At 39.8% G+C, this 21,256-nt stretch overlaps 1 protein-coding gene across 13 annotated transcripts in view; it reads left to right on the plus strand.

The window, feature by feature from the left end:
- The window catches only part of PARD3 (par-3 family cell polarity regulator), a 462,776-nt gene that overhangs the window by 33,932 nt on the left and 407,588 nt on the right, over positions 1–21,256 (plus strand). For all 13 annotated transcript variants that reach the window (XR_012652929.1, XM_075046174.1, XM_075046081.1 and 10 more), the window contains exon 2: positions 20,507–20,608. Coding sequence is in view for 12 of the 13 variants with exons in the window: in XM_075046174.1 (XP_074902275.1) it covers positions 20,507–20,608 (102 nt within the window). In the remaining variant the exon portion in view is untranslated. The remainder of the gene's footprint in view (positions 1–20,506; positions 20,609–21,256) is intronic.

Genomic DNA, 21,256 nt, shown 5'->3' on the forward strand with positions numbered 1-21,256 from the left:
TCAAGGCTTCATCAGAGCCAGTCAGCATTTGAGGGACTCTGTGCAAAGTGACACATATGCTGGAGCTCCTTTGGTACATACGTGGTGAATGCCAAAAGGCTGCTGCAGGTGTGACCGGCTTGGGCACTTGGCATGGACAGGAGAAGGGGATGTTAGACCTCGGGTAGTTGGGGGACACTTTGTCTTAAGGAACATTGAAATAACTGGGTGCACGTGATTGCTGAGTGAACTTCCTTAACCTGCAGGAGGACTGCCTTCCCCTCTGCGTTTCGTACCTTCCAGTAATGATATGTAAGAAGCTGGTCGTGGATGTGGATTCACGCTACAAGCCTCAACAGTGCATTTTGTTGGGAATGACTCGTGTTGTTCTCTAATAACCAGTGGGGTTGCAGTGTGTAAAAACAGCTACTCGGCAGCAATGTAGTATTTGGGCAGTATGTTTCTGAGTATACTGAAGACCATTTGTGGCCTGATTATCCATGGTCACCTGGTTTATAGTGGCTGCGGCATACAGGTTTTTTCTCCACCAGAGACAGGTAGTATGCATCCATGATTTCTGCTATGGTATCTTTTCCTTGGTCTGCGTGGCTGTACCCCTTGCTTAACAGAGGGCTTGGAAAACCCTGCAAAACTTAGACTTTTTTTTTTTTTTTTTTTTTTTTTATAGGAGAGGGGAGGAAGTTGGGAAGGATCTTGTTGCCCTTTGCCAACCTACAGTGAATTTGTCCACTGAGCCTCCTGTCCTCCCTCACTTGTATGTTGTGTGATAGTCCATAGCAAAATGGAGGAGGCCTCCATGCCATGTGGAATTTGTTTACCTGAGGTCCCAGGGTGCTGGCTCTGGTGAGAGGGATAGCCGTTACCATCCATCAGACTGACGGCTGTTAGTACAGTTGGCCAAAGTGCCCTTCGGTTGAATTTGAGGCTATTTTATGGCTGTTGAAGCCAACCGGAGCCAGTGTGACCACTGGCATTGCACTCCCCACCCTGTTTTCCCCGCTGTGCTTCGCTTTGCCTCAGTGGCAGCATTCGGGAGCCGCTCACCTGCAAAGCATGTGAGAGCCAAGCGAGGAGGCAAGAAATAGGAAAAAAAGAGAGACCCAGGTCGTACTGAGGGATGCAGGATCCGAGCTTGGGGCGGCCTGGGGGCGAGAGCTTGCTTAACGTGCTTGTCTTGCCAGGGGCCACCCATCACAGCACCCCCAGGGGTAAGTTGCTGTCCAGTGGGATCTCCGGGTTGTGATTTAAGCCTTGCTGATGCCATGCTGTCCTGAGGGGAATATGCTTCCCCGTCCAGCCTGGCCCGGCCCAGCCTCGGGCACCTCCGCCTCCCCTCCGTTCCTCCTTGCATGGGGCAGCCCTGTCACTGCTCCTCTTCCCTGTCCCTGCGGCCATTTGTGCCGCCCGCTCCAGGAGGCCAGACTTCCGCAGGTGGTGGGGCATAAATAAATTACCCCAAGGATGTCAGCATTAGCATTTTGTTTTGGAGACTGAACACAGGTAAACACTATGTTCTCAAGTGTGCCTCAGTTCTCCCTTCTGCTTTCTAAAAGCAGCTGGAAAACATCTGTATTGTAAATTACAAAATAATTTTAGTATAGATATTTTATTTTTAAAACAAAACACTTTCTGGTATGAATTCAACCACATTAATCAAAACACTTCTATCAGCATAAACGGGAACAGAATGAGCAACAAAAACGTATATAAGGAAAAATGAATGGGTGGCTCAGATGTTTGCAGTGATGTTTTTCCAGGGGCAGGCAGTACTGCTGTGCTGGGGAATATCGTATATGACCTCCAGTTGTTTCTGTCCTGCGTGATGTAGCTGACCAAAACTTCTGGTAGTAATATTACACAGAAATTCCTTAATTCATCCCTGCTGTCCTGGAAGTCACGTGCACTATTTCTGAGTTTCCTTTTAGTTGTCCTCTGATGTAAATGAGTCTGCTCTCATCTGGTGAAGGGGGGAGCCATATAAACTAATGGGCTGGCTGTTACATAGACATCTTACACATAATGACACACTTTCATATGCGACAACTGCCCTGTATCACAGCACGTTACCTGCTTTATAGCAAAAAGACAATTTTCCTCTTTGCTTATCACACAGGTTAAGAATCAAATGTATTTCTGAACTTTTGTTTATTTACTTTGCTTCCTAAGGGCTTCTTGTGTACTTGGTGTTCAAAATTTTGCAAATGTTTGTTAACATTGACCCATTGTAAAGACATAGCATGCGAGAATTTCACTAGAATAAAACATGCTCCTCTAAGCAAAATTAAAATGCTTTCCGAGAGTGAGCAAGAAAAATAATGCAGTTGTGCTATACACATGTCTTGGCAGAAGACAAGGGCTCTTCATGGTGTATCTACCATCACTGCCTGAGCCTGGCAAAATATTCCTGTAGCATATGCATATGGCTTTTCAAACAAATAGTAAACTGAGTTTAATGTGGCATTCAAGCGCAGGCTGAATCTCTCTGGAGTTGGGGACTCTTTTCTTCTGACTTCAGTGCCGTGTGGGCCAGACCAATTATGTGGTTGCACATTTTTCTTGGCCTTTCAGGGTAGTCTCTTTTGGATTTAGTCTGTAATCAAAAGAGAATGTAAGAAACAGAAGTCTTAGTAACCTTTCTGTGATCCCCTTTCACCATTAAGATTTGAAACAGGGGAAGCTTACGTAGTCAGAAATATTCTAAAGCTAAATGCAAGTTAATTGCACAAACCCTTATGCTTATCTCCTCTGTCTCTGAGCTGCACTGTGAAAATTTGAGCTGTGAGTTGTAGTCCAAAGGCAAACTGTATTTTTCAGAGTTCGGCTGAAATGATGCTAATTTTTTCCTTTGAGGGATGGAGATCTGTTAGTAATGAGAAATTCTGGAGGTTTTTTTTTCCCTTTTGTTTTTTCTTTTTCCTGTGACACTTCTGTGTTGTGCTTAGATGAGCTTCCGTACATCTTTAAAAGATGGCTGATCATCACCCACTGAGCTGCATCCTCTGCCCTCCCTCCTGCTTGCCCCGGCTAACCCACGTCTCATCCCTATAATTTAGATTCTTAAGGCTTCTTGGTGTGGGACAAAACCCCGAGTCTCTGAAGGGACTGCAGTGGTGGTGGTTTGTGTAATTTCCCCAAACTCTTTTGCTGCTGGTTAGAGTATACTACTGTTTACTTCTGATCTGAAGCCCTCTTATTTTCTTCTGGCTTCAGAGGCAGCCAGAAGAGCAAAAGAAGAGAGGTGAGGGGGGAGAGCCCTTCTCCCATGCAGTGCAAGCAGTGTAACAGGCAAAAAGGTTGTACTTCAGCCCCATCAGAGAAGTGGAAAGTGTTTCTCATCTCATTGAGTTTGCACCAACATAGGCTGTGGATATGCCTGTTCCAGAATTAAAAGTAGTTAACTTTGCATTGACAGGTTATGGGCACCTCTTACTTGTAGCACACCCCTGTCCACACACAGTCTTCTCTGGAAATAATAAAGAGTTTTAGGAAATTCAATTAGGTAGGTCAGTATAATTTCAAGTAGATAAACTATGTATGAGCTGTAAGTTTTCCAGGACAGATGATCCATCTCTGGGAAAGCAGGACCCTGCTTCCCACTGAAATCTCTAGCTGCTGGGGTAATGTCAGTAATAAGCTGGGGGTGAGGAGGAGGAGGAGGAGATCTCACTGAACTTCTCTGAGTCACCTCACTGCCACAGGCAGCCCTGCCCATGCTGTCCCTGCTGCTGTTCAACTGCAGTTCTGCTGCCTGTACCCCTCCAGAGCTGAGCTGCGGGTGCCCTGTGCACCCTGCCTTAACTCTGTTTCACTTAAACATTTCCAATAAGTACGTATAGCCTTGCCTGTTTTTCATGAACACAGAAAGGGTGAGCTCAGAGTAAAGCTTTGCGTCTAAATGTCTTTGGATTTTGAGGTGTGAAAATCCTAAAGCAGAAGTTATTGGTTTTTTTTAATCCTTTTCGATCATGATGGTGTCGTGCATCAAAATACAGCCGTCTTTTCAGGTGTGACTGAGGTCCAAATTTTGCATCCTGAATATCTCTGTACAGAGTAATATATGCAGACATGATTACTTATAGAACTATTTCTGATGTCTGTCATTGGTATATTGATCTTAATAACTTCAGTGTAACATTTTTCTTTTGGGTGCATGTGAATATGAGAGCTTAAGCACAGATTTTTTTTGCTGTTTGTTTGTTTGTTTTATGTTTGGAAGAGTAGCTATTTTGAAGACATGCCTTTTTTCCTGTGAGCCTTGAAAGATGTGTGTAGCATATCAAAGGCCATGTGGTGGACTACTAAAAAATTTCAAGGAAGTCTTTTCTTTTTATATTTCTTTAAAATGTCTTTAAATCAGTTATCCAGTTAAGACTGATTTAAAATTCAAAGTATAAGAATTTTTACTAGATTTGGTGTGTATGAGGATATGAATTATCACATTAAACCATCAGTGTGCTAAATTCTAATCAATTTGTTAAATTTTACAAAACATGGCATGTTCTGAATTAACATCATAAACATGTCTGCTTTTACTCTTACTTTACAGACCAGTGGAGAGAACAGCTTCTATAGACTTAATAATTATATTGCATTGTGCAATAAAATTGTACTTCTCATAAGAAGCATGAAAAATTCCAGAGTTCAAGAGAATGTGTATGTGTGGGTGTGTGTCCCTGTCTTTATAATTTAGGATACTGACTTTCACAGTGTAGCGTTTGATCTCATCTGATGTAGAGATACTCAGTCTGAAAATAATGTTTTGTATGAGCTTAAGAGGTCTTTAAGTTTTGAGTCTAAGGCAGTTGAAATTTTTTTTTTTTTTTTTTTTTTTTACTGAAGCTAGGTAGCTTTTGAAACAACCATGGCTTTAAATAATAGAACTTGCTAAGGAACAAAATTTTCTGTTGTGTGTGTGGAAAAAAAAAGATTTTACTTTTTTACAATATTTCAATGAAAGTGGCAGCTTTTGTAAAAACTATTTCCTAAAATGCAGGGGAGTGCTGTGTCAGAAAGGGAGTCTCCATGGGGCAGGACACTCAGCTGGGACATGGGAGGTTGAGCAGCTAGGCTGTACTCTGCAGGGCGCTCCACAAACCTGCATCTCTTTCAACCCAGCTGTACAATGTCTCAATCACTGACATTGGTGTCTCTTCTAGAATATCTTCCTATCAAATGAAAGCTTTGCCAAAACTGATATTTTTACTTTAAGTTTGGTTTTCAAGAAGCTCACATTTAAGAAAACTTTATCCTAAGGTGAGGATTCCTTGTATCTTGAAGCCGTCTAAAATATTTCTCTTCTTTCAAATGGCAAAATTTTACTTTATTACTAATTTTTGTGTTGTACTTTGTCTTTCTAGACAGGAAGGGGGCTGCATTCCTAGTGTAACAACCTGCATGCTATGTAAAAGAACAGTGAAATGACATCAGCCCTTTAGGAAATAGGAAGGGTAGAAGAGGTACGAGTCATCCAGCAAAATAAAATGTTACTAGGGCTAAATTTTACTGTTCAGTGCAAACCTCCTGATGAAATCCATGTACGTGAACTTGGAACAGAAGTTTGGCCTAGCTGGGGGTGTTACTGTGAGTCAGGGTCTGATTCACAACAGCGGGGAGAGTGTAATCCCTCCTCCTGCATTGTGTTTGTGTCCCCCCACCTATTTTATGGTTGTGCGATCTATTCCATCTACTCATATAAACAGTCTGGTTTTTAAATTGAGGACTAAATGAGTGAATTTCTTGCCTCTCCCTTTTCTTCAGCACTTTTGCATAAAAACCCACCCAAACTTTGATTTCCTCCCCCGCTCCCTTTAGTTTTGAAGGGGTGCGGGGCTGTGAATTGGAAATGGTGCCTACGTGGAAGACAGCAAAGGCCCCTGGCCAGCTTTATCTGTAGCTTGCAGCCAGTAGATCTTGCTCGGTGTCTTACCAAAGTAAGAAAGTTCATGACCTCTCCATATCTGAACAGCTTGCTATATATAGATGGGGATCTTCCCTGGGAATTCTCGCAGCAGCCTGTCTGGTACAGCCATGGGGCAGCTCAGTCCCTAGGTGATGGTGTAGGTGTTGTGTATAACTGACTTTGGGGACAAGCCAACTGCACGCACATGTGCTGGGGCTTTTGTCTGTAGGTGGCTGTGAGTTAACTTGCCTGTAGGAAAAAGCATGTAAAAGCAGTTGTAAGACTTTCTGCTGAGTTGAAGAATTCTCCACTAGAAAGCAAGCCCCCCCCGTTCCTGGAAAAAGAAAATTCAGGCTCTGGAAAATTTTCTTTTACTTGATATTTTCAATTGCGTAAGTATATATAATTCTCTATTTTCATTCAGAAGAAGAATGACAGAAATCTGAGAATCCAAATATGAAATAATTTGTGATAGATTTCCTCTTTAAGAACAGTATTCTTGGCTTTAAGAAGTTGAGAGTAGGTTTTATATACAAGAGTGGGTATGTATATATATACAAGGTTGTTATTTTGATGCTTACAAGCTTCTGTCAGTCCAGACATCTTGCTATTTAAAAAAGTATGACATATTTTTTTAAATATATTTTTATCCCAGTTATTGAAACTTTCATTGTATTTTTAACAGTGCTGTTGCTATTGATGTAGAAATGAAGAGACATAACAAAGGCCTATTGGTTGCTAGGGGAAAACTTGCAAAGTTAAATTAATTAATTTGAAGTGTTTTGCAAAAATACATGGATGGAGGCTTGTGGCTAGATGACATGGGTTAAAACTTTGGTTAGCTTGATGCAGTACTGGTTGGGGAGCTGTTAGTGTACGCCATCTAAAATGTATGCTAAAACAGTAAAAAAGATGCCATATTTCAATCTATTTCTATTCATTAAGCTCTTTTTTTTTTTTTCCTATTATGTTACACAACAGCAAGGAGTTTTTCCTCTTTAGTGGAGCCTAAGACACTATCTTAATGTATGTAACAACAGCATTGGTTATGCACTGATCATTAAAAGTTAGCAAGAGGTGCTAGCACCTTCTTCTATGCATTTTGGTGGGGCACCAACTGGAGAAATCCCAAGTGAATAATATAAACAGGTTTTCTGAAAAAAAAAAAAAAAAAAAAAGGTATAGTTTCTAAGGACCTGGTTTTTTTCCACAGCTCATTAGACAGGGTTTGCTGCTTATTCTTAGTCTCAAATATACTGTATTTGTTTTAATGGATTTAGTTACAGAAAATAAAAGTTGCAGTACTTTAAAAAAAATACAACTTGTCTGTGAACATAGGAACTGCACATAAATGAATAATAAGGGGTTTTATTTTTCTAATTGTTTTTGCTTTTAATCAATCCTAAGTTAAAGTTATTTTTGCCATTAGTTATGAGGAATTCTCATTCTGTGTATATATATATGTGTGTGTATATATGTAATATAATTATGCTGTTACATTGAGAAAATTTTCAATAAAGTCAGTTTCTCAAAGCACACAAAGAACTAGAAACTGGAGGTTTCAAACTCAGATTTGACCAAGTAGAGGATACTCTCTAATTTGTCTAGCAGAAGAGAAGAAAGATAATTGCTTGGGTTTTACAGGGCTTGAGGGTGTAATTGTAGGTGGAATATTATGGTGCATTTGAGTATATTTCTAACATTGTTTCTAACATTGTTACTCTGCATGCAACTGCAGTCATTTCTCTGCATCTTCTGCCAAGGTTGACTTTGTAACAAAGATGGGAATTTCTAATTTTGACCACATTATAGGTTATGACTGAGATCACCGAAGTGTCACATCATTCTTATATTAATCAAAACTTCTAGAGATACAAATTGCAGTGCCCTGAGCTGGAAAAATTAAGCAGTTTTTACAATTTCCTATATGATACACTCACAGCTCAGTTGAGAAGACTTGAAGGTTTACCTTTTGTTCAAAATAGGGCTTGGCATTGCTTCACTGGTTTTAATCGTTATTTTTTTGTTGCTTTCTTTTCTGGTCAAGAAGACTAGCTGGTTCTGCTTCTCTCTTAATAAAGTCTTCTGCTTTGATTTTGACGAGTGCAGACATGCTGTTAGAGATTTAAGCAAGTTTGAAAGATGTGTAATGGGTTAGAGTTCAGTGTACTGCTGTTAGCTGCTCCCTATCGCTGGAGATGACAAGGGAGAAGATAACTAAGGAAGTAAAAGGAGGTTTTTAATACTGACCCCTGTCTTCCTGTGTTAGTGGATTCATTTTCAGGGCTTAACTTGGCAAGCTTTGCTTATGTTGATGGGTGCTAATGCAGCTAGGTCTGTGAGGGTATTGCAACATCAAGTTGGAAGGAATACTGGTGTAGTAAATGGAAAGGGCATGCTCTGAAATAATTTTTTTTTCTAATAGTTGTCATCTATGTTTGCTTTAACATCTTGGAAATGCTCTCTATTTCTACTGCTGGCCAGGTATGGAAGTGGTGGTGAGCTGTAAGTAAATGTGGGTGATGGAGGAGAAGAATGGGTTTCGAGAAGCCAGAGGAAGAGGGAAGGTTACAGTGTACCTGGCAGCCGTGGGGGGCATGTGATTTTTGGTATTTAAACCAAATTCTGGAACTGGAAATGAGTTTGAAGGAGGAGTTTGAAAATGAGAGTCACTGGTAAGGTGACGGTTCAGGGCAAAGAGAGGAGTTAGGGTTTTCCTGTGATGGGCTTTCTTCACTGCTCAAGAATGTGGGAGTGGGGTTCTGGTTTCTTCTGGTTAAACTTGGGCTAGTCTCAAGGTTAGACCAGAACTGAGCTTAGTTACTGTTTTGAAAAAGAGGATTATTGTGGATTTGTGAGGAGGAACCGTAACTGATGACCTCTGAACAAAACATGGATGTAAACTGAAATAGCAGGAAAGTAAAAATGTGGACTTGGTAGCACTCAGTGTTAATTCTGTCTTTATTTTCCCGGCGAGGTCTTTGGCCTGCTGTGGTGCTAATTGCATTTCATCTTAAACATGGTAATACCCTGCAGCACGGTCAGACAGTAGGAGTGTAGTAGCCATGGTAAACCTAAGGTTACCTTAGGGTCAATTTTTTACAAAAAGTCTTTATCTTTACAAGTTATGAATACATTTGAAAACAAAACAAATAATCTTTGAGATTACTATTTTCAGGAGTTTTGTTTTAAGGTATTTTCCCTCCTTCACCCTAATGTGGCGTGCTGCATTGCAGTTCCTGCTCTGGGTTAGCAGCAGTCAGAATCCTGAATTCAAAGAGATTGACAGATCTGTTTTATTTAACCTTATAAAATAATCATGAATATAGTAGTTGACTTTATACAGTGATTGCTCTCAAAGTTTCAGGAAAATGCTAGACATGTTTAGAAATGAGTGACTACACACTTAAATCAGTACCACAAGAAGGTATTGAAATTACATTGCTTCAAAAAGATCAGGCAGTTTGGAAAAGTAATAGCTAAATATTGTTGCTAAAAATTGTTCCCCAGAGATGAAAATAAGGCCTGTTTTGATTAAAATATCTTGAAAAGTATTTAACAAATAAATTAACATGCTACTATGATTATTTCCACATTGCTTTTGCAGATGCTAACTGGAAACCAATTTTCCTTGGTGGTTTTGACCCGGAGGCACCTGTGTGTGTGTGCAGAGGTGTATTTTAAGGAAAGATACTGTTCCATGGGTGTCTGATCCTTACGGGTGAGATGGTGGAGTGGTGGTGTGCAGGGGTCCTCTGGCCTCATGTCAGCCTACTTAGGCAATGTAGAAAGCTTTTTGTATGAGCTATAATGTGCACATAGATGTGGAGAACAAAGGAAGGAAATATAGTCTTGGGAGCGGTTTTATAGGGCACAGTGGAAACTCCTGAACCTTTCAGTCCCCCACTCAGTATTAGCAGGTTTTTCCTACAACACAAATCAGTTGAAATGCTCCACATATCTATTCTGGGTCCTAGGACCCGGTGTTGAGCTGTAGGTGTTTTACAGCATATGTTAGTTTGTCACTTTTTATTTGTGCTATATACCAGCTTGATCCAACAGATGTAGGTGACACATTGCTTCTCCTCTAAACCAGACAGGGAATTACTGTGTAGGCAGCAGGTGGTACCCAAGCAACCTGCTGCTCATGCGTGCTGCTGTGCTGCAATGCAGGGAGCGTGGGGGATCTCTTCCCACATGCACCCCTCTTACAGCAACTGCAGAAGAGGCAGGAAGAGCTCGTGGGTGCCCCTGTGCATGGCTGACCGGGTGGCAGGGGAGAGTAAGGTGCCTGGGATGCTAAAACTCTAAATCCGATCAGAAATGTAAGATATATCATAGCTGACCTAAATCAAGATAAACTTTCTTGTGATTCACATAAACTTCTGTGTTCCTTCCACGTGGTTCAGCAAAGCTGTTTATATTGCAAAGTCCTGCCCACCAAGCCTTGACTTTGAAGCTCCCAGAGGAGTAATGCAGTCATCAGAACAGAGAGTGGCATTTCATATTTTTTCTTAACTTCATAGTTTACAGCATGTCGGAAGTGTGAGGCACTGTATATAATAATGTTTTTGCAACTCTCTCTTATTAATCATTGTTTAGAGTTCACATACTACAAGATTAACTGACTGTGCCCACTTGGGAGTGTATATCAAAATTGGTTGTTTCCATCTTTCATGGTGCTTGATATTAATGGCCCCCAAATGGAAATCTTATTTCTAGTACATTTCTGAAATAAATTAGGCTCTTCATCTCATGCTGGACATTACTAGGGTAGACAACTGTATTTCTACCCTCCTAAATCTTCCCTTGAAACATTTTGCCAGGCTCACATTTTTTTTTGTTTAATCAACATAGATCAATCATACATATGTCGGTTTACAACATCTATATCTGTACGTACAGACATACATATGTGGATGGTTATTCCAGTAAAATCCATTATTCCAGTCTAAATGTAGTACTGAATTTGAAGAGCTATCATAGTGTCTGAAAAAAGCAATGAACACTTAAATCCAAGCAATGCTGTAATGATGGATGGAGGTAAGAGATAAGCTCTTGGAAGAAACAGAAGGCACTTGTCTCTTTCATCAAATTCACTCGTGGTTCAGCTGTCAAGCTGCAATCTAAAGATGTTCTGCATTTCTTCAGCATTGTTACCCGAATTCTAATGTCCCTGCATAGAAGACCGTGCACCATTATACTCAGTATATTTCACTACATATTCATGAGCTATGGACTTGATTACTGTAATTCATATCTGTCATCTGGAGTTAATACTAATAATTACAAATTGTAATCAATAAACTATTTTGTTGCATTATTTGCTACATTTAAATGTAGATTATGGAGTAAGCTCTGTGTTACAGCAAAATAATCTGAAAAGGGCACATTTTTCTTACCTTACTTGTGGATTTAGCACACTTGGAGTTTGTGGCAGTGCTTGGATAGATGTCTAGGATTTTCCTACAGAGGAATAAATCCCATGGAAAAGTTTTATTTTGCAGTTTGGGCAGGACAGTGTTATTCAGTGCTCACAGCATGGACATGAGGGAGTTTAGAGATACAATGTCACTCTACTCAATATATTTTTCTCAAATATTTAATTCCCCCCCCCAGCAAACAGAATGTAATTGTGCACAGCATAAACCATCAGTAGTGATGGTGAAAATGTGTTAATCTTTCATAGCCAGATGTAAAGCTTTATTCCTCATTTATTAATTCTCAAAGTTGGTTGCCACATGCATTCTAGTGGCAGCACAAAATAACTTCCCCTTTTTTGTGGGTGCCTGACTTTGATGCTAATAGCAGAGTTGAGGCGTTGGCAGGGTGCTCAGGAGCCTGTACCTGCCCTTTGGTGGTGGCACCTCCTAGTGGTTTAAGAAGGCTGCGTGCTGTGAAGAAATGTCATGAAAGTCATTAGTTTTGACAATGAGCAATGTTTTCAGTGCAATATTTTTGGAATAGGCCGCCAGGAGCCATGTGAAATGCAGCCAGGACCTGGGGGTGCTGGTTGACAGCCAGCTGAATATGAGCCAGCAGTGTGCCCAGGTGGCCAAGAAGGCCAACGGCATCCTGGCCTGTATCAGAAATAGTGTGGCCAGCAGGACTGGGGAAGTGATCGTCCCCTGTGCTTAGCACTGGTGAGGCCGCACCTCGAATACTGTGTTCAGTTTTGGGCCCCTCACTGCAGGAAGACATTGAGGTGCTGGAGTGTGTCCAGAGAAGGGCAACCAAGCTGGTGAGGGGCCTGGAGCACAAGTCTCATGAGAAACGGCTGAAGGAACTGGGCTGTTTAGTCTGGAGAAGAGGAGGCTGAGGAGAGACCTCATCGCTCTGTACAACTACCTGAAAGGAGGTGGTAGTGAGGTGGGTGCTGGTCTCTTCTGTCAGGTGGCTGGAGATAGGATGAGAAGAAATGGCCTCAAGGTGTTCCAGGGGAGGTTTAGATTGGATATTAGGAAAAACTTCTTCACCGAAAGGATTGTCAAGCATTGGAACAGGCTGCCCAGAGAAGTGGTTGAGTTTAAATCCCCGGAGGTATTTAAAAGATGTAGACGTGGTGCTTAGGGACATGGTTTAGTGGTGGACTTGGCAGTGTTAGGTTAATGGTTGGACTCGATGATCTTGAAGCTCTTTTCCAACCTAAACAATTCTATGATTCTATGCCCAGTCCTGCACTGGGGAAGGAGGAGCCCCGTGCAGCGACACGGGTTGGGGCTGGAGCTGCACAGGGACTGGAGGCAGCGAGCGGGCAGGAGCCAGCCCTGAGCCTGGCAGCAGGCAGCGTCCCGCGCTGGGTCAGCAGGGCATGGCCGGGAGACCGAGGAAGGGGTCGTGCCCCTCTCCTAAGCATGCATCAGTCTGTGTTCAGCTCTGGGATGTCCCACGGTCCCTTCCGACTGGAATTATTCCAAGGTGTTAGGTTATCGGGACACATGGAGATGATGTGCTATTTAACAGGTATTGGAAATATGCAGCGAATAGGAAAGTGGTTTTAAATTAATTAGTGATATGATTTCTCGTGGATTGGTATAGATTGCTTCTAGGTAAAGTAGATGAGTTAAAATATTCCAGACTTCCATGATGCACAGAGGAAGAACTTGCATATCTTAAGACACAGTATTTTGTCTAGAAAATTGTAGGGTAGGAAAACAGGAAGAGTAGCTCTAGAATACATCTCAGACTACTTTCCTTACAGATTTAGGAGATCGCCATTTCTTTTCAGAAGAGCAAAAGATTCATACATATTTTTGAAAGTTTAGGCAAACTGTGTAGTAGCTAACAGCCAAAGTTAATTTACCATTTTTAATACCAACCTTTTGCTGTCTAAAGCAAGATCCAGTAATTCCTTTTTGTTTTTTTTGTACTCCAGTAGTAATGGTGCACAACTCGATATGTAGTAGTGTTCCAGTGGTTTACTGACCATATTATTTCAATTTAGTGGGTTTTAGGAGACATTTAATTGCTGAAGTGGACGACTAATTGGCTCATTTTTTTGGCTGTATCAGACTTCTATGCTGAGGACTGAAACTGATAGTGTAACATGATCAATTTTTAAGTAAATCACTGCTATTGAAAGTGGACATGCAGGATGCATGCAAAACATAACAGAACTTTTTTTTTTTTTTTTTTTTTTTTTTTTTTACTTTGTAAACACCCATTCCAACATTTCAGTGTCTCAGGAAGAGTGATATTGGCCAGATGTTCAGATTTTGTCTTGATGGATTTCTGGTAAGATAAAGCCCTTTTAGCGAGGCTGGAAAAGCACTGGTGGGAGTAAAAGTGGAACAAGATACTTTGGTGATCAGACTTGCCTGTTTTTTTCATAACTGGTTTGTATCTGGGATCAGTATATACCCCTTGGTTGAAGACATTGTATATACACTTGTATGTTTGAAAAAATTAAATACCTGACCAAACCATCTTCTAACATATGATTTGTAACCTTCCTGGGTATGTATCCCTATTTCTTGGTAAAACAAAATACCAAGAAATTAACTTTAGTGTGGTACATCCCCAGAACAAAAAGCAGTTTTACAGGTTAAGGAACAAAATGATGAAAGGGATGAGGCTTATTTTCTACTGTACAGCGTTCAGCTGTTTTCTGTAGTCTTCTGTAGCCCTGTTTTTCTTGACTTCATGGGACACAGGGCAAGGTGGCGTAAACATGTCCTAAATTTGGTATGAGGGGAGTGATTGCAGATGGATTGTGGTCAGAAATGGAAAAGGTAACTGTACCTTCAACTCATTGCCTGGTAACTTAAGAGTTGTTACAGGTATCAGTTGCTTTCTGAGGCCTACTGGGCTACTTTAATTTTAAGTGTTTTGCCACCTTGTGCCCTTGCAGAGACAGTGAATGTACTTACGTTCTATCATCACTGCCATGGTGCAGTATCAACATACCTTAGAGAGCGCAATCATCTTTGAAGCTGTTTTTCCCCTGTCGCTGCTGTTGTATGTTACGCTGCAGGTCTTTGTGCCTGAAATTCGAGGAGCCAGGTGATGGGAAGAAGATGCAATTCAAACCCAGGGACTTGTTCTTGCCAGCTTGTCGGGTGGTGGAACGTAACTGGAATCCAGCTGACATTGCAAGCGTTCTTGACTTTCCTTTGGCACATGACTGCTTGCTTTGACGGTTCCCTCCTGCAGCACAGAGCTAGAGTGGGAAATGAATGAATTCATTGGCAAATTTTCAGATACATTAGTTTTTTATTAACCATTATTTTCCTTTCAGACTGTGTTAATGCGCCCAAGTGCCATATGCTGCTGAGCAGACAAGTCCGGTACACACACCCCAGCCTGATGATTTAGTTGGTTTTGGTCTGTGTGTGCTCTTGCCACAAAGGCTTTATCTGTTCTGAAAAGACTCAAAACAGTGAAGATAGCCCATGGTCATGTAATCTTAGATTCCAGATGGTCTTAAGCAGAAACTAAAAATATATACTTACTTTCCCTTTATCTCCTCATTTATAAATGAGAAATTATATTGACAGACTTGGATCTGCTTTTGCGCTTTCACTCGTCCTGGTGGCAAGTCCATTTTCCTTTGAGAGTTACACTGAAATACCTATGCATGACTGTCCAGTTGACAGTGTTTTTTAAAAATCATTTAAGGGTCTATGTACTGAAAAAGATCTTAAAGCAAAAAGCTGTAAATGATATCTAAATTTAAATAATTTCAGTTTTAGAAAGATGATCTCTGACAGGCACAGAGAGCCTCGGTGAGCTCATCTTGGCAAAGCCGATCTGTTTCCCCAAATACTGCTCTGTGGTAAGAAATACTCTTCCTATTTTGGCCTGAACAGATTAGAAAATCTAGAGGTGTGTGGGGAACAAAAATCTAGTTTACTTGATTTCGAGAGGTGTAACAAATTGTGGTGGCAACTACAGTTGGTCTGCACCCAGCTGAAAGCTGCAGCTAGGAAACCCGAGTTGTTACAGTCAAAGGTAAGTACAGACACCTTTTGGGGAGGGCTTGCTGTGCTCCCCCAGTAGTGCTCTCTGGATGGGCTTTAAACCAAACACAAGAAATTACCCCCCACAACCCCACCCCCAACTACGTAATTGTAGCCGTGCAGATAAAGTAGTCTTTTTGATGCTTTGGGACATCCTCCTGGTGGACAGGTGAGATGAAATCACAGCAGTGGGCATAATTTGTAAACACTAAGCATTTTAAGGTGGACTTTTTAGGAGCCTGATTTTCTGCTTTCTGTTAAATAGATGGCTACTTCTAAGAAGTTTGTGATGCTTTTTCTAGTATGATATGGACAAAATATTTCATAGAATTATCTTATTGTAACTTTTTATGTTAAACATTTCTATACATTTTTGGAAAGGGTACGTTTGCAAAAACCAAGATGCTTATTTAGATCTAAAAGAATAAGAAATCTTCCTGTGCCATTAATAAGAACACATTGCAGTTTCCATTCATATTTCTAGATATTGTTTTCCACATATGGTCCTTGTTTCCATTATGTGGGAACATAAAATTGTTAGTTACAGAATACTGAATGATATTACTTAAACTAATGGTTTTCTCAGTTTTTCCTTTGTGCTTTTTAGAAGTCATGTTGCACGGAATAAACAGAGTATGAATGGTTGCATTCTTACTGCCTTTGTAATGTGCTCTTGCTTCCACTTTCAGTGCTGGTGTTCGCTTAGCAAATATTTATCTTCCATTATAGAGGACTTTGGAGCAGAAACTGTAGTGCTCATGAGTTTAAATTATAAGTACTTTTATAATCATAGTCAAGTAGAATAGTTAAATGGGTGTACACAGGAAACAGGACATCTGACTTGCTTAGACTTGAGTTGAGTGATGCAATATTTAAATGAAGATATTATAAATCAGGTTTAGCATTACTTCTATCCTTGTATTCAATGAAGTGAACTTGCTAGTTCTTCTGCATGAACTAGTGACAAAGGCATCTATACAGCTTTTACAAAATAATTGCACGTTGCTAATTTACACATTGGTGGAGCAGTGTAGCTAATGAGTTTTCTATCAAAGCATGTTTTTATATCTAAATATATTGCAGATTTGGAGAGTGCAGTACCCTTTTACACAATCATAACAGTGAGAGAATATAAATGTGGCTTTGTTTTGTTGACAAAATGTGAAAATCTAATTGTAATGTACAAATTCAAATTTTGAAACAACAGCAAAGCATCTGATTCTGGGATGTTTTCTTAAACCAGAACAACTCTGAAGGAGGTTTATTGAAAAGCTTCTGAGTAATTTTAAAAATTCTGTTTAGTATTTTTTTTTTTCATCTTTACAGAAACTGACTTTTGTAGACTTGATTCATTTTGCACTTTTCTTGTTTTATAACTAGAGGACATTTTCTTTTTCACTCATGTAAGCACCCTGTTGCACGTGCCCTGAGCAGGTCATCTCTCTGTGGTGTTGGAGCCAGTCCCTCCTCTGTGAGATCTTGCTTGAGAGCCCTGCACTGCCACCTGGAGAGGGTGACCCCAGAGGTGTTTTGGGTGTCCTGAAGGAGTGATTGTACCAGTTTGCCCCACAGATGAAGTTGTGTAAACTCCAGTAAACTCTGGTAATTGCTGATTTCCACTTTATGACTCAGTCACTGGTCTAAGCCAAAAGGGTATTTTTGACTGCTCCAGAAAATGCTTGAAGACTGTGTTACTGCTGTTGCATAGGGAATTATGAATATTTGATCACTGGCTGCGATTCAGAAATACAACTTGACCAAGCTGTGGATACAGATACCCTTGTAATGTCGATGTAGTAGTACTTGAATTCAAATCAGTGCTAAGTTTGGTCCAGTTTCTTTTGTACTTGGCAAACAGTGCGTGCAAGCTGACTCTTATACAACATGTGTTCATTGTAGACAGAACACAGAGCAGGAATTTAAATGTGAACATTTATGCAGTTTGGGTGTTTCCATGTTATTTGGTTGGTTAATACATAGAATTAGTTGTCAAAATTTGGAACTATAAATAGCTGTGGATTTTCTTAACTTGTAAAATCACTAGCTTCAATGGTGTGGTGTTGTTTTTTTTTTTTATTTTTTTTTAATGATGTAACTAATCTGTACAAAACGTGAGTATTGCCCTCCCCCCTAGACCTCTCTTCCCTCCCAAGCCTTGCCCACTAAATCCTTGATTTATGTGAAACCTTTAATAGAGTAAAAGGGCCTCAAGAGAAGGACTGCTCTGTGAAGTTTGGAGAGGGCTTTAATGAAAAGTTTCATTGTTATTTCATATTTACTTACCAAATCCTGCCAGAGTAAATTCTTGCCAAACTAGTTTTATGTATTTCTTGTCTGGTCTTGCTAATATATTGTTTTGTGTCAGGACCTTGTCTGACGGGAAAAGCGACCAGAGCAGTTCAGGCTATGGCATAACAAATAGGTGATGCAGGAAAAATGAAGTCTATCTAAAACTTCTTAGGCAATATCGAGAAACTTTTAAAGGAACTAATTAGCAAAAGGGATGCAGCTTATATATCAAAGCTATTTTTAATGTAGATTGTACCTGCTGAAATAACACAATAGTGCTTTAGAAGTGGGCGTTTCTACTATTGATTCTGTAATCGTGAATGTTACATTTGCCTTGGAGGTGGGAAATACTTGTGGTAGGAAGAAAAAAATAAGGATATAGGAATACTGAAGTTGTAGTTTCAGTTTTGGTGCTGTTTATTTTGATGGATGCAGTCAAGTCCCTGAGCCAGTATTGCAGTTATCTGTTTTTAAAGTTTCAGTAAGAAATGTAATGTTTCAGTTTTAATTGTTCAGTAAGAAGATTAAGGGATGCAAACAAAAATGGTGAAATGTGTGACACATGAGGAATCTGACTCTTACGGCCCAAACTAGGTTTCCCATTTCTCATTTTGCAGTGAAGCCTGACTTACGATTCAATTCTGATTTGGCTTTGAGGTGGAGAAACTAGCAGAGGAAACGTGAATCAAGTCCTTTAGAAATGCAGGATGCTTCATAGTTTGGTTGTGTCTTCAAAGCCTGGGACGTCCCAGCTGTGCGTCCGTCTCTGGTGTAGATACGAGAGGCCGAGGTAATTTTTGCGATGGGCTGGAGGATGAAGAAGGGTCCTCTTTCCTGTTAGTTTGAGAGCAGAGTTTACAAAGGCACCTCTTCAGTGGACTTCCCTTTGGAACTTGTTAAGTAACTTTGAAGGATTTCTGGTGTACACAGAAGGCTTTTTCCAGCCCTGTCTGTAAGCATTAGTGGAGTATTCAAACTTAACAAAAAGTTTATCCTAGTATTTTCATTGCATACCTTTTTTACAGAGTAAATTTCTGTATTATGTAGCAATGTGTGCACCTCTGTATGCATGACTATGTGAATAACATAGTACTATTTTTAATTATTCCTGAATTTTTACTCTAAAAAAAATGGATGCTGAATTATCTCCTATAATGTGCTACAACAGTAAGTGCTGTTTGGGGAAAAGCCATATATTAGGAAAATCAGTTAATTGTATAATAAATACTTGCTTAGAAGAAATGTAAGGTAATGATATTTAATACTTAGAGAAATTAGAGAAAAAAATCTGTAATCTAATTTCTGAGATGCCTAGCCTAATGACTGTAAAATGTAATTCTGAAATCTGATCATCTGATGATGCTGATTTACAGCAGTATTTAAGGTGGATGTACTTATACAAACAATGAAGTAAGTTTCATGGTTATCAAATTTCTCCAAAATCTTTGACCTATGCATATATATCATGTGCAAGGAAACGGAGTTCTAGGATATAAAAACCGAAATGAATATCCCTTGATGTTCTTTCATGCAGCATGCTGTCCAAGATTTTGTGCAGCATGGGCCTGTCAAAATTTAAAAACACATATGGATTTAGAGGAATTCTGGTGGTCCCATTTATTGTCCTGTTCCATCCTAAAGGAAATCAAATTATTTTCAAGTTCTTTAAGGGTGGAGGTTTTTCTTCGGGGCGGGGGGGGGGGGGAGCTTGTTGTTGTGGTGGCGTTGTTGTTGTTTTGGGTTTTTTTTTTGAGTTTGGGTGGGTTTTTTTTGGTTTGGGCTTGGTTTTGAGTGGGTTTTTTTTTCCTTACTTCTAGACACTGATGTCTGAAAAGACTGCGATGCTAATTGCTATTTTTAGGAAGTCAGGCACTTCGCAAGATGTTGCAAGTTTGAAGGTCCTCACATTAGTCATTTTCTGTAGTCGTGCCTGCTCAGTGAAAAGCAAGGAAGCTCTCTTACTGCTAGACACTTAACAACAGCCCAGGGCGTTGGCACTGTTATGGGGGAGTATTGGAGAAGCAAGAAAAGATTATTTATCATGTTCGGTTTGTGTGTTTACAGTGCAACCTTCCCCTGCTAGAAAAGAAACCTTTTAAGAATAGCACGTTGAGTACTAAACAGTACACAGATTATGTAGCGATATGTAGAAGACACTTTGTGGACACAACCTTATTCCGTATGGTTTCCTTTTGTATGAAAAGTTGTAATGAAGACTATAAAGCCAGTCTTCCCAGTTACTGGTAGACACGTATACATACAAAACCACGCACACATACAAATATGCATGTATATACACTTATATATGTGTCTGTATGTATGTGTGTGTATATGTATCTTTTTTTAATTAAAATGTGGAAAGTGTTTTTCGTATAAGATTTCGATACCTATCTATCAACTCTACCAAAGCACAGGTAGAAAACCTTTTGATATCATTTAAATATTTGTTTGTACCCTTTATAGCTGTCCTGTAAAAAACCTCCATGCTTTACAGCTGTCCTGTTATATTTTCTGCCTGTTGACCACTATCTGAGATACTTTATTTTGAGGATGATGTATTTTCCTTTTATATACTGCATATATTCAGTAACACTGGGAATGCTGTTCCTGTACGTGTCAGTAATGGGACTGTGACTCATGCAGAGCCGATAATAGTGGGAAGAGTATGTATCCAATCTAGGGCGATTTAAAAAAAGAACTTGACTTTACATCTCAATTTACATTTATTTACAAGAATATTACCTAAATGGATGTTTTAATGTTGAGCATCTGTAGGACTGTGATGTTAACTATATCGTGGAATATCCTTTTTTCCGTTGGTGTGTGATATCTGATATTATTTTCTTCTTCTTTTATGCAGGATCCAAACTACTGGATACAAGTACATCGACTGGAGCATGGGGATGGTGGGATCTTAGATCTCGATGACATTCTTTGTGATGTAGCCGATGACAAAGACCGTGTAAGTACAAATAGCTACTAAAGCAGCTCAGCATACACGTCAGCATATCAGTGTTTGGTGTTTCCTATATGTGGCCAAAAGTGGGAGTCAATACAGAAGTTTTAGGGTTTTTTTTATATAGTTTGCTTGACAGATGTGAGAAGTCTGTTACTGTTGTGTTTTTCAAAAAGTACAGGAAATCTTTTATTGAAATCATGGGTTTTCCATCCTTTTTCGTTCTTTAAAAGTTCAAGTAAGAAAAGGAGGCTGCAAGAATGAAAAACCTCATACAGTGGAACAATAATGCAAAAAACTTGAATCTGTAAGTTAAGAGTTTAGCTTCATGTTACGAGTTGAATATGTGCAAAAAACCATGCTGTGGAGGGTTGATGGATTGTTTTTCAAAACTGTTTTTGGGAGGAACTGCTATTTACACAGAACTTGAGAAAATAATTACATACTGCAGGGTCTTCAGTGCTTTTACTAGTTTTTATTTTATTTTTTTTTTAAAGTAGAGGCTTAGATCGCAGTTAGCTAAGAGGTTTTTGGTTATTGGCTGTTTTGTTGAGGTTATAGATACTTGCATCTTTGAATTACATGTTCAGAAAGGGTAGGTAAGAAACACTGTGGCAAACTTTAAAGTTGTAGGTAAATACGCCAATTTTCTCT

The sequence above is a fragment of the Buteo buteo genome, chromosome 2 (genome assembly GCF_964188355.1).
Source record: "Buteo buteo chromosome 2, bButBut1.hap1.1, whole genome shotgun sequence".
NCBI classification, from domain to species: Eukaryota; Metazoa; Chordata; class Aves; order Accipitriformes; family Accipitridae; genus Buteo; species Buteo buteo.